Raw genomic sequence first — 13,707 nt, forward strand, 5'->3', positions numbered from 1 at the left:
AGGGGGAAACTCTCCACTGGTTGTAAACTCGGGCGGGTTCATGGGGGGTCGCGGGGAGATCTTGCCCCGGGAGGTGCCCCCATGGTGGCCTGGCCCGCGATCGGGGCCCACCGATTCACGGGCGGGCCTGTGCCGTGGGGGCACTCTATTCCTTCCGCATCGGCCGTTGTGGTCCTCCGCCATGGCCGATGCGGATGTGAATCCCTGTGCGCATGCGCGGGGATGACGCCAGCACGCGCCAACTCGCGTCGGCCGGCGGAGGCCCTTCGGTGCCGGTTGGCGTGGCGCCAGGCCCCTATCCCGCCGGCCAGCGGGGCGCCAACCACTCCGGGCAGGCCTAGCCCCTGAAGGTGCGGAGGATGCCACACCTTTGGGGTGGCCCGATGCCTGAGTGGTTCACGCCACTCTGTCCCAACGGGACCCGCCGGGTACGGGAGAATCCCGCCCTTGATTCCTGATGTGCTGTATTAGCTCATCAGAACTGAGATAGTATTGAGGTTGGCTGGAATTTCTCCTCCATAACAAAGAGGCAATCAACCATTATTCCCTTTCTGAATCACTCTTAACAGAGCTTGCTTTCAGCATAACCTACTTTAGAATGCATGGAATGTGTTCAAGTTCACAACTAAACTGAGGGTTAAGCGTGATTTCATACCAATAGAATTAAACTGGCGGTTGTCCAACCTTATAAAAAATAAATTTAAGAGTCCCCAATTATTTTTTTTCCCACTTAAGGGCAATTTGGAGTGGCCAATCCACCTAACCTGCACATCTTTGGGTTGTGGGGGTGAGATCGACGCACACTGGGAGAATGTGCAAACTCCACACGGACAGTGACCCAAGGCCGGGATCGAACCCAGGTCCTCGGCGCCGTGAGGCAGCAGTGCTAATCACTACACCACCATGCCACCTCAGTTGTCCAACTTGATTGTATCCATCAAATACAGATTAAAATTCATCACCTTGTACTCATGTAACTCACCAAGCTGTAACAATTTTGCTGTACTTGAGCAAGTTTTTTCTCAGCCGAGCAATGTCAAATGAGTTCAACTGATTTCTGCTTCTTGGACATATTTCCGAGTAAGTTAATTTTTCTTTGCATGCGCATTGGCTGCCGCATTTCCTACGTTACAATAGTAACTACACTTCATAAAATAACTTATTGGCTGTTTCAGGCTTTGGGACATCCTGGGCTGGTGAAATGTTTAAATGCAAGTCAGTCTTTCCAAAAGCATATTGTTCAGAATCAGCTGGTTGGCAAAGCTAATTGGACCACCAATGTATGGCAGGTCAGAGGGAAGAAATGAGTTCCTGATTTTGGCCCCGTTGCTGTGGATTGCGCCTAGCCCCTGCTCAGTTTATCCCGGAACATTGTCATCTGTAGCTCTCAGTAGCTAGCAGAAGAGCAGCACTAAGTAGAGTGGGTCACCCAGCTCTGTTCCCAATTGCAGAATGTGTGACCTGAGCAAGTTTTGAACCAAGGGATCTTATACCCTCAAAATTCCTCTGGGTTATGTTTGATTTTCCATCCAGTATGTCCCCCTCTCAACATCAACAAATGTGTTGACTGCTTTCTGGGGTACATTTTGTAAGATTGTCACAACTGAGCCCAATCCTTTCCTCATCAGGGATCACTTGGTAGTGACGTGGATTGTAAAACCTGGGCAATTTCATTATCTCCTTAACACAGTGCCTTAAAAAAAAAAATCATTTATGTGGTCTCTAAATATTTCAGATGCAATAAGAAAAGGAAAAGATAATTTTAAAACAAATAAGGTATAGTTCTAGCTATGAAGAAGTTGCAACTTTATGACTTGTACTAAATCGGGAATGCTGAATTTTAGCATGCGATTCGAAAAGATTAAAGCTGCTTCTACTTAGCAATTTCAATTAAGGCCAAAGGTAGGAACACTCAATGTAATCTCACGATGTCAGGGTAAACTTTATCTATATTCTAAAGTTCTCCCAGCATAAAAGAAGTCCAGTCTTGGAAGTTCACAATGGAACTGGTTTAGTGAAACACTTGATTAATTATACTGCACCTATCTATTCCACGTATAATAAACAATGTCATATTTATTTGCTGCCAGTGACTAAATATGCAGTATTGCAACATTCCTTCTCAGGCAAAATGTGTCTGGATACCTCCGACTAAAAAAAAACGTTGCACTGAGCCTGTATGAAAGCATCAGAACCTGCAATAGATTGTGTATAGCTCCCTAGGTGCATTCTTTGAAATGAAGCAAAGCAATAGTGAACCACCTTTAACTTTTTTCAACAGCACCTGCTGACTGGGAAGAGGAACTGCAGCAAGAACTTCAAGATTATGAGGTGGTGGTTGAGGCAGAAAAAGCAGGTGAAAATTGGGATAAGGAAATTGAAGACCTGCTACAAGCAGATGGTTGAATTGAACATTGTGTTGCACTCCTTTACTTTTCCCAGCACATAACCAGCATGACTGGCATGAACCTCAATTCTCTTCACAATATGTCATCTGAGAAGATAAGACGTAGGAATAATTCTGAATACAATGTGCCTTGCTTTATGCCTCCTCTGTAATTTGGAATAATTAACTTTTTTCAGTCAAAGGTGGATTAGCAAGGTTAGATTTCCAAGTACATTAGCACTTTAATGCATTCCATGCAGATGTGCCAGTGGTTTATAGTTGAATATGCAAAAGTCTGCCTGGTGCAAGTAAAGTTCTGATGCAGGCATGGGGTTTCAGTGTGCATTCTCTTTAACTTCCATCATGTGATAAAGAACTGAAGGAAGCAAAGCTTTCTTCACAGGCTAGTTATGAACTTAGCAAAATTCATTACATTGTTTATGCTAAATTATATATACAAAAGAGGTGACCTTACACTTGGTTAGAAGTTTTCAGTTGTGAAAAATATATATTCAGACTAGGTTAAAAATAATCTAAATTTACTATGTACCAGTGGTTTAACAATTTGGAACACACTAACTCTCATCCTTTCTGTTAGCACAAGAAACCAAAGTTTTTTTTTAACTATCTGCATCCTTTATTGATAAAACAATCTTTCCATATTCCTTATGTTTGATTGATATTGTTAGTAATAGTCAAATAATTATATGGGGTTTTGCAAGAATTGTTTTAATACAAAATAGCTTTTTAAAAATCCAAAAGCATTGAGAATAGTACAAATGTTTGTCATTTCATATTTGCCAAGAAGCACTAATCGCCTTACTTGTAAGTTTGGAAATCTAGATGTATTTATTGCTTTGCTTGATTATTTATATTTTTGTGAAGCAAATCCAAAGTTTCTGTATCAATATTGATTCTGGAGGCTGATTAAATGATTAAAGTCTTTTTCACAACACTCCTATCATATTTATAACTTCAAAGGCAAACATATTCTCTCAATAGCCACCCAAAACTAAGTTTCATGCAAGGTGTTTGCTCATTTACCCATGACTCTGTCACCTGTTGCCCAGCTGTAGACTGATCTTTTGACATCTTGACGTTTATGACCTGTTATGTCATGATTGGGAATAGCAACCTCCTGTTTTAATCACTAATGGGGAAGTCCTACAAAATGTCTACTCCCAGTCTAATACTAGCCATTAGTTACAATAAGTGTTGGTATGCAGGTGGCTTGAAGCTGCTAAAATAATAGGGCAAATGAGTTATTGCAGAAAGTTTGGTTTTTCATTGCCACCAGGTCTAGATTGTGAAGGGCTCCCTTCGCAACAATTCAGACTCTGATGCATTTCAGTAAAATGCAGTTTTAATATATCATGTCAGTTTGGGATTCCGTAAATGCTTAAGTACTTGATTTGATTTTAAGTTGTACAAAGTTGTTTATTCTAGGCTAAATGTAACTTATGAATTTCTCCTGTATCATTTAAGTCTTAATAAAGTAGATTTTCTTTAGATTCATTTATGTTCATTTTGTTGCAGATTCTTTTAAGCAGATATGACTTTGTTTTAAATGTCTATCAACTTGTAAATTTTGACAGATTTTTCCAAGATATTCTGTTTGAAGATTAATGAAAAAATTGCATTAAATGTAACCCTTTGGGGGCAGCACAATGGCACAGTGGTTAGCATTGCTGCCTACGGCGCTGAGGACCCGGGTTCGAATCCCGGCCTTGGGTCACTGTCCGTGTGGAGTTTGCACATTCTCCCCGTGTCTGCGTGGGTTTCACCCCCACAACCCAAAGATGTGCAGGATAGGTAGATTGGCCATTCTAAATTGCCCCTTAATTGGAAAAAACAATTGGGTACTCTAAATTTATTTTTTTTTAAATGTAACCCTTTGACATGACACAGATACAACATGAGGAAGAAGGTGAAGTGAGCCAATATATTTTTTAATTAACTTTCTTTTAATATTTTATAGTGAAAATATTGTCTTCATTTTTTTCTACAAAAACTAATTATGAAGACACAACTTTGACAAAAAAAAGTAATAAGTTTAGGGGAACATTTAAGATCCAGCACTATTTGATGAGAACAGGGAGTTCTTCCAGTACCCGAGCAAACATTCTCTTTGTCAATATATTCCACAGAAAACCCGATTAACTGGTCATTTACTTAATGATATGTGGAATTTGCTGTGAAAGTGTGTGTCATGTTTGTATCCATAACAGCAGTTACCCCACTCAAAAGTAATGAATTTAAGTTATTTAGTCACACTTATAAGTTGCAAGTTGACGTCCCTTGTAAATGTGAAGATGCTTTACATACATTTATGCAGAGCAGTTCTTCTGTTAAAATGGAGATCTTTGTAGCAGTCTGAATGAGGCGCAAGGTATGTTATAAGTCAGCAATGAAAGGTTAATTCTTGGGAGCAGTTCGAGGTTAACAGATTTATTGCAGGTACATGTGTCAGTAATATGTGACTAATTGGATTGGGTGGCGCAACGTCCTTCGAGGTGTGATCGTCAATCAACTAATCTGTAGGTTAATTTTTTTTTAAAACAATCGCACAGGCCATAAATCAAACTACGAAAGAAAAGAGAACACCCGTCAAGCCAGTCAGCATATGTGGAAAGAAGCTAAGAGTTAACATTGCAGTTGTGGACTTCTTGTCAGAGCAGATCTTGAACTCTTGTAATTTGTAAGTCTCTTTGCAAAAATTCAGTGCAATTCCTAACTATGCCCACTGGATGGAGCTATCAGTATTTTGAAAGCAATACACATAGTCGTTGGTTTTGATAGGTAAAAATAAGTTTCCATGAAGCAAAACTGAAATTCCAGACGGTTGACAGCTAGTTAGTACTTGAAAAGTAAATACATTATCACACTGAGGAATGTTTTGTGAATAGTTCAACAATTAACCCTAAAGAAGTGAATTGAGTGTGGTATTTCCCCAGCATAGACTGTTGTAAAGGACATGAGCCAGGAAAGGTATTAAAAGTACCTCCAGCAGGGTGGTGGGAGTGAAGCTTGAAGAGACATCCTCCGAGACACCAAAGTGATTTTTTTTATTGGTCCTTGGAAAAATAAACCTATAGTATTTTCCTTGTCCATTACACAAACATGTTCTCATGCAACGTGCTGCATGTAGATACGAGATCACCTTTAATATCGGCCGAGTTTAAGGATACGGTTTCTTGCTGGTAAAAATTATATAAAACTTTAGTTTAATTTTTCCTCATTGCATATTTCCTTCTATACCAGATGACCTGATGCTTGGGCAGAATATTTTGAAAGAAAATTTAAATTTGATATATCACATCTTTTACATGGAAAATTGTACAAAGCACTTTGGGGCATTGTCAAAACAAAAAGTGCTGAATTGAAGGAGGAGATATTATAGGAAGTAAAACAATTGCAATTATAGTCCAGGAGTTGTATCTTACAAAGAGCAGTTAACTACAGCACTAGAGGGATTTGGGAAGGATATTGCAGGGTACGGAACCTTGGTGACTGATGGAATGTCCTTTAGGGAAGGAAATCTGCTGTCCTTACCTGGTCTGGCCGATATGTGACTCCAGACCAATAGCAATGTGGTTGACTCTCAAATGCCCCCTGAAATGGGCAGTTAGGGGTGGCCAATAAATGCTGACCCAGCCAGCGACGCCCACATCCCATAAATTAATTTTGAAAATCCAGATGCTCTAGGTACGGGTTCAAATCCCACCACAGCAGCTGGTGGAATTTAAATTCAATTAATAAAATCTGAAATTGAAAACCAGTATCAGTGAACCTGTCTAGTTCTTTTGGGCTAAGAAATCTGCCATCTTTACCCGCGTCTGAACTACATGTTGACTCTTTTTTTGAAATGTATTTTATTCCAAACCTGTTCAAAAAAAATACAAAAACATAAATAATCTGGGGAACACTCACCCCAACTCTCAGTTTTGCAGTCTGTACAGGATGTTCCCCTTTTTCACCCTGCTTCCCCCCCCCCCCCCCCCACAGACAAACAATTCCTCCAACATGGCCACAAACAATCCCCACTTAAAACCCTCTGCTGAACCCCTCGATTCAGACTTAATTTTCTCCAACCAGAGGAAGTCGTACTGGTCCACTAGCCAGGCCGCCATCCCCGCCGGTCTTATTGACCGCCATTCCAGCAAGATTCTTCGCCAAGTAACCAAAGAGGCGAAGGCCACAACATCGGCCTTCCTCCCCTCCCGTCAACTCTAACATTTCCGATACCGCAAGAATCGCCACCGTTGGGACTGGCCCGACCTCCAACCCGTCAATCTTTGCTGGCATCCCAAACACTCCCGCCCAGTATCTCTAACTTCTCAATACCCCAGAATATATCCACATCGTTTGCTGGTCCTCGCCTCCCACACTTCACACCTCCTGGAAGAACCCACTTATCCCGCCCAGGTCATGTTCACCCTGTGTACCACCTTAAACTCTATCAAGCTCATCCTCACACTTGAGGTTGAATTCACCCTACGCAGTGTCTCACTCCCAACCTATTTTCCCCCTCCCCCAAACTCCTCCCATTTGTCCTTGATCCTCACCACTTGCATTCCCCCCTCCTCCCTCAGCTACCCATATATGTCCCCAATCCTACCCTCCTCTTCCACATCCGTAAGCAACAACCTTTCCAATAGGGCTTATCTCAGCAGCCTGAGAAACCCTTTCCACACCTTCCGTGCAAAGTCCCTTATTTGTAAATACCTAACTTCACATCCCTTCGGGAGCTCTACCTTCTCCCGCAGCTCCTCTAGACTTGCGAACCTCTCTTCCAGAGATAAATTCCTCGCCTTCACCAACCCCATCTCTCTCCACCTCTTGTACATAACATCTGTCTTCCCTGGCTTAAACCCGTGGTGCTCATACAACAGTATTAACACCAACATCCCCTCCATCTTAAAGTTCCTCCTCAGCTGGTTCCACACCCTAATTATGGACTGCACCACCGGGCTCTCAGTATATCTCCTCGGTGCCAGCGGTAGCGCCGCCTTCACCATGACCCTCCGGCTAGACTTCCTACAAGACTCTGTCCTTCCGACCCCTCTCCCCATCATCGCTCGCGTTCTTCACATCCGCTGCCCAATAGTAGTGCAGCAAATTTGGTAACGCCGATCCCCCTTTCTGCCTCTGCAGCAGGGCCCTCTTCACCGTTGGAACCTTCCCCGCCCATATAAACTCTGAAATGACTGCGTCCAACTTCCGAAAAAAGGCTATTGGAATAAAAATCGGGAGGGCCTCGAATATAAATAGGAACCTTGGCAAGACATTCATTTTCACCACTTGAACCCTCCCTGCCAGAGTCAGGTGCAGTGTATCTCGCCTAACGCCCTCATCTTGCAAAGGACTCCCTAGAGCCCCACCACCGATTCCAATGCCAACACCGTTCCATGTAGTCCGACATCGCCCTCTCCATCTCCCAAATCTGCGGCCCCTGTGCCTCCGAACACTTCTCGACTCTCTCCATCGAGCCCTTGGAGGTGCAACCGCTCCATCGAGCCTTTGATCTGTCTTCCTGAATTTCCTTTCTTTGTTGGCGAAACTTCTCTTTAATAAACGCCATCAGCTGCTCCATATGGGATTTTCCTACTTGCGATGACCCTTCCCCCTCCGCCTTCTTTCCAATTGCTACTGCGCCACAGGCCTCTTCCAGTTCCTTGGCCAGGTCTTTCACCTTCTGCCAGGTCTGATAACCAGCAGACATGTCATTCCCGGGGGAAACTTCTCCTTCACACCTTCAACTTCACTTTCCCGTCAAAATTCTCCCATTTTCGGGTAAAAAGAGCTCAGATCTACACCTTTGCGCCAGAGCTGCCCTGTGTGCGACCACTCCATGGCAGCCACCAGAAGTCCTACATGTTGACTCTTTTTTTATAAATTTAGAGTAGCCAATTATTTCTTTTTTCCAATTGAGGGGCAATTTAGCGTGGCCAATCTTCCTAACCTACACATCTTTGGATTGTGGGGGTGAAACACACGCAGACAATGGAAGAATGTGCAACTCCACATGGACAGGGACCCTGGGCCGGGAATCGAACCCGGGTCCTCGGTGCCATAGGCAGCAGTGCTAACGACTGTGCCACCGTGCTGCCCTTATGTTGACTCTTAACTACCCTTTGAAATGGCCGACCACGCCACACTCAGTTCAAGGGTAATTAGGGATGGGCAACAAATGCTGGCCTTGTCAGCGATGCCCACGACCCATGAAAGAATAAATTAATTTTTAAAAGGCATGAATCTATAAATACAGGTCTGAGAGTCGGAAATTTGAAGCAATGAGGAACTATATACAAATCTCTGGCAGGCAAAACTTGGTGCAAGTTGGGAAACATGCATACTGGTTATGGCTGATCTGATGTTTACAGAGGTTTCATGGATACTGGGCAGGAGAGCATTGGAATAGTTGCGTTTTAAGGTGACAAAAGACTAGATGAGGCATAGAGGCAGAGTATGTCGTGGAAGTGTAAATATGCAGTCTTTATGATGGAGAGGATTTGGTTGGAAGTTTAGCTTGGGTTGAATCAGATGCTGAGATGGTTTCATTCACACTAAGCCAATGACTGAAAAAGAAGTGTAGTTAGTATCAAGAGTGGCATTTGTGGCGGGGGTTGAGTACAGTGGCTTTGGTGCTTAACCAGATTAATTTGCTTAAACTGGTGGAAATTATAGTTTATTGTCAAATGAACAGTCTTTCATTGGAGTGGCAGACAGCTGCTGGTGAGATAGAGCTAGATTTCACAGTGTACATTTTGAAGCTGACCTCTCATCTATGGATGATGTTGCTAAGAATGGATTATTGGAAGATTCTGAAGGTGACGGTGCTGTCATGAAAGGGAAGTTGTTCTGAGAGATACTATGACCAGCATGAGGGCAGCACAAGGAGTTGGACAACCTCTAAGGTGCTGAATGTATGGTAAGACAACTGTTTCAAAGAATGTCGAGAGGATAAGGAAGAATAATGCATCGCATTTGCAATCACAGAGCATGTTCTTCATGACTTTGAGTGCTTTGGAAAGGATGGATGCCGGATCTGAGTTTAGTTCCTACTGTGTTATCCCATTTCTGGTCATTAATTGGTATGCACATTTTGTTTTCAAGGTCACTTCAAAAACTGTCCAAGCTTGTGCTTTACATTGTTTTCCTAAAAATGATTACTCTTTGGGATTTGATTCACAATTTATTTCACCTATCAAGGTGAAGGATGTCAATGTTGGGGATTGGAATACTGTTCCTTTCAGGAGGACATTTGTCAGCATCAAACACTCCCAGGTCAGAATTTGAACATAATCTATCCTTTCTCTATGTTACTCTGACTGCCTCAGGCCCTTAACACAGATGGAAGCCCCATAGTGCATCAACGTGGCATTCTTCCATATCCCAACACCCTGTTCAAACAGCAATGTTAACTGTGGGAAAATTTTCTGCTGTAGGCCATCCAGAACTTCATTCTCCAAACCCCTTGCACATAGAAACAGAAGGGACTCAGTCTGGGCCGGATTTAACTTAACAAGAGGCATGTATTTAATCCACTGCTACTAATTGTCCCCTCAGTAATTTTATACTGGCAAAGCTTTAATTCATAAGTAATCTAGCAGTCGATGACAATTCCTTGAAATTGAGTGTCCAGCAGTATGCTGTGAGCAGTTACCAGCTAGTTTGAGTTTTTTAATTAACAGTTGCATATGTAAACTTTTAAAAATATATTTTATTCCAAACAGCACAAAAAAAATCACAAAGTCCCACATGGTAGACTGATACAAAAACTAAAATCACATGGGATTCGAGATGAGCTGGCTAGATGGTTACAGAACTGGCTTAGAAGACAAAGCAACGGTAGAAGGGTGTTTTTCAGAATGGAGATCTGAAGCTAGTGGTGTTCTGCAGGGATCTGTGCTGGCACCTCTGTTGTTTGTAGTATATATAAATGATCTGGAGGAAAATGTGGGTGGTCTGATTAAGTTTGCGGATGGCACAATGATTGGTGGAGTTGCTGATAGTGCCGAGGATTCTCAGAGGATACAACAGGATATAGATAGATTGGAGACTTGGGCGCAGAAATGGCAGATGGAGTTTAATCCAGACAAATGCGAGGTGGTGCATTTTGGAGGATCAAATCTAGGTATCAATTATACTGTAAATGGCAGAACCCTTAGGAACATTAACATGCAGAGGGATCTGGATGTGCAGGTCCACAGTTCCCTAAAAGTGACAACACAGGTTGCCAAGGTGATTAAGAAGGCATATGGCATGCTTGCCTTCCTCAGCTGGAGCATTGAGTACAAGAGTTGGGAAATCAAGTAGCTATATAAAACCTTGATTAGGCCGCATTTGGAGTATTGCGTGCAGTTCTGGTCACCACATTATCAGAAGGACATGGAAGCTTTGGAAAGAGTGCAAAGAAAGTCCAACCAGATGTTGCCTGGTCTCGAGAGTGTTGGCTATGTGGAGAGGTTGAATAAACCAGGATTGTTTTCACTGGAATGACAGAGGCTGAGATGAGACCTTATAGAGGTCTACAAAATTGAGAGGCATAGACGGTGGATAGTCAGAGGCTTTTTCCAAGGGCGAAAGTGTCAATTCCAATGGGACACAGGTTCAAGGTGAGAGGGAGAAAGTTTTTCACACAGAGTGGTGGGTGCCTGGATTGCGCTGCCAGCGGATGTGGTGGAAGCAGGCACATTAGCAACATTTAAAACGCATCTGGGTGGGTACGTGTATAGGGAAGAAATAGAGGGATATGGACCGTGAAAGGGCAGAAGGTTTTGTTTTTAGTTAGGGCATCATGATTGGCACAGGTTTGGGGGGCCGAAGGGCCTGTTCCTGTGCTGTACTTTTCTTTGTTCTTTGTATTACAAACAGTTTGCCATTTTATTTGTATGAAGAACTAACTATTATAACCCCAGAGCGCTACCCCCGCCCCGCTTCTAATTGTTGGCCGCAAACAAGTCTTTAAAGAAAGTGATGAAAGGCTTCCATCTTGGTAAAACCCTTCCTCCGATCCCCAAATGGCATATTTAATCTTTTCCAGCCACAGAAATACTGCCATGTCCCGCAACCATGCTGAGGCCCTAGCTGACACCACCGACCTCCGTCCAAGCAGGAATTGTCGCCGGGCAATCCAAGGCCAAAGTGTCGGCCCTCTTCCCCTCTAGCAGCTCTGGCATGCCCGACACCCCGAAGATCGGCACCAGTGGGCACGGTTCCAACCTAACCCCCAGAATCACCGACATGGTCTCAAAGAATGAACTCTACCTATTCTGGGCAGGACCATAACATATGCGAATGATTTGTTGGTTTCACTAAACACTCCTCACATCCATCCTCCACATCGGGGAAAAGCCCACTCGTGTGTGTCCTATAAACTACCTTAAATTGCAACACGCTCAGACTGGCACAAGAGGAAGTAGAATTTACCCTGTACAAAATCTCACTCCAGGCCCCCCTCTGCAGCCCCAAGCCCCCTTATCTCTACCAACAAAGCCTTTCTTGTCTCCAGTAACTACCCATATATGTCTGAGATCTTCTTGACATCCCCCTCCCCCCACCCACATACAACCCCACCCAGCTCATCACAAGACCGCATCTTATCCATTAGTGTGATGCTATGTCTCGACTACTGGGGGAACGAAGAGAGTTCTTTGTGAACAGAGTCTTGCGCCTACATCTAAACTCGCTCCTCCTCGGGAATTGGTATTACAAAGGGGACATTGTTGTCTCATGCCCCTGTACAGACGATTACTTCAGGCCCTTCCCCCTAAATGGGGACATGACCACGTTTAATGGTCGCCTGATATTGGCCAACAACTGTCGCCCCTTAACAAACCCTGTCTGGTCCTTGTAGGCAAACAACCATCCAGGGGCTTCACCAAAGCTTTAGCTAACACCTTTGCATTGATAGTCAGTAAAAAAAATAGGCATATAAGACACACACTCCACTAGTCCTTTTCCTACTTCAGGATCAGGGATTTTGACTCCTGCACCTACGTGGCCAGCAGCCCTCCCTGTGACAGAGAGTCATTAAACATCCCCAATAAATGTGGTTCGTATGATGCTGCAAACTGCTTGTAAAATCCCACCGGGAAACCATCCAGCTCCGGTGTCTTCCTGTTTACATGGAACTGATGCACTCTATAATAATAATATCTTAATTTTTATTAGTGTCACAAGTAGGCTTACATTAACATTGCAATGAAGTTACTGTGGAAATCCTCTAGTCCAGCTCCAACAGCCTCCAACCCCTGTTCCTGCACCCTCTCCACCACCATGAAGTACGGCCCATCTAAAAACTGTTCCTCTCCAAGCCCTCCTTCGGGGGCGCAGACTTATTCAGCCCCCGGTAAAATGCCTCAAATGCGCCATTGAATTTAACTGGATCCATCACCAGTCCCTCTTCCTTGACCTGGACTATCATGCAGCCGCCTTTCATCTCCGCTGGTGAACCAATAGATGGCTGGCCTTCTCTCCATACTCATAGAATGCTCCCCATGAGCGACGCAGTTGGTTCACTGCCTTCCCGGTCAACACTAAATCAAATTCCACCTGTAATCTCTTTCACTCCATTAACAGCTCTTTTGTCCGGGCTGTGGAGTAATGCTGGTCCACCTCCATAATTGAATGGACCAACCTCTGCCTGTCCACCCTCCCAACCTCGTCCCTGTGGGCCTTATATGAGATTGCCTCTCCTCTGATTACCGCTTTCAGTGTTTCCCAGAATGTAGAGGACAAGACTTCCCCATTCTGATTGAACGCTACATAGTTCCCTATGGCCGAGGCTGCCTTCTCACAGAATTCCTTATCTGCCAGGAGCAGCATGTCTAACCTCCCAAGCGGGGCGCTTTGCTCGACCTGTCGCCAGCCTCATATCCATATAATGTGGTACATGATCCTATATCACTATCACCACCCCCGGGAGTACCTATTCCCCTCCACAAAAAATTTTTTTGGGAGTATACCCAGTGCATGTGGGAGAAGGAGGAAAACACCCTCTCTCTCTTCTCTCCGCCCCCGCCCCCCTCCCCCCTAGAAGCTTAGTATGTCGAGGAGAATACTGAGATACAGGCTACTAGACTAGAAGGGCTTGAGGTTCATAAGGAGGAGGTGTTAGCGATTCTGGAAAGTGTTCAAATAAGTCCCCTGGGCCGGATGGGATTTATCCTAGGATTCTCTGGGAAGCTAGGAAGGAGATTGCTGAGCCTTTGGCTTTGATCTATAAGTCATCTTTGTCTACAGGAATAGTGCCAGAAGACTGGAGGATAGCAAATGTTGCCCCTTGTTCAAGAAGGTGAGTAGAGACAACCCCGGTA

The 13,707-nt window shown here is 43.9% G+C and overlaps 1 protein-coding gene across 2 annotated transcripts in view; it reads left to right on the forward strand.

The window, feature by feature from the left end:
• The window catches only part of syap1 (synapse associated protein 1), a 45,104-nt gene extending 41,203 nt beyond the window's left edge, over window positions 1–3,901 (forward strand). For both annotated transcript variants that reach the window (XR_005461311.1, XM_038802516.1), the window contains exon 9: window positions 2,282–3,901. Coding sequence is in view for 1 of the 2 variants with exons in the window: in XM_038802516.1 (XP_038658444.1) it covers window positions 2,282–2,406 (125 nt within the window). In the remaining variant the exon portion in view is untranslated. The remainder of the gene's footprint in view (window positions 1–2,281) is intronic.
• The last annotated feature ends 9,806 nt before the right edge of the window (window positions 3,902–13,707 follow it).

This window comes from Scyliorhinus canicula, chromosome 7 (genome assembly GCF_902713615.1).
Source record: "Scyliorhinus canicula chromosome 7, sScyCan1.1, whole genome shotgun sequence".
Lineage (NCBI taxonomy): Eukaryota > Metazoa > Chordata > Chondrichthyes > Carcharhiniformes > Scyliorhinidae > Scyliorhinus > Scyliorhinus canicula.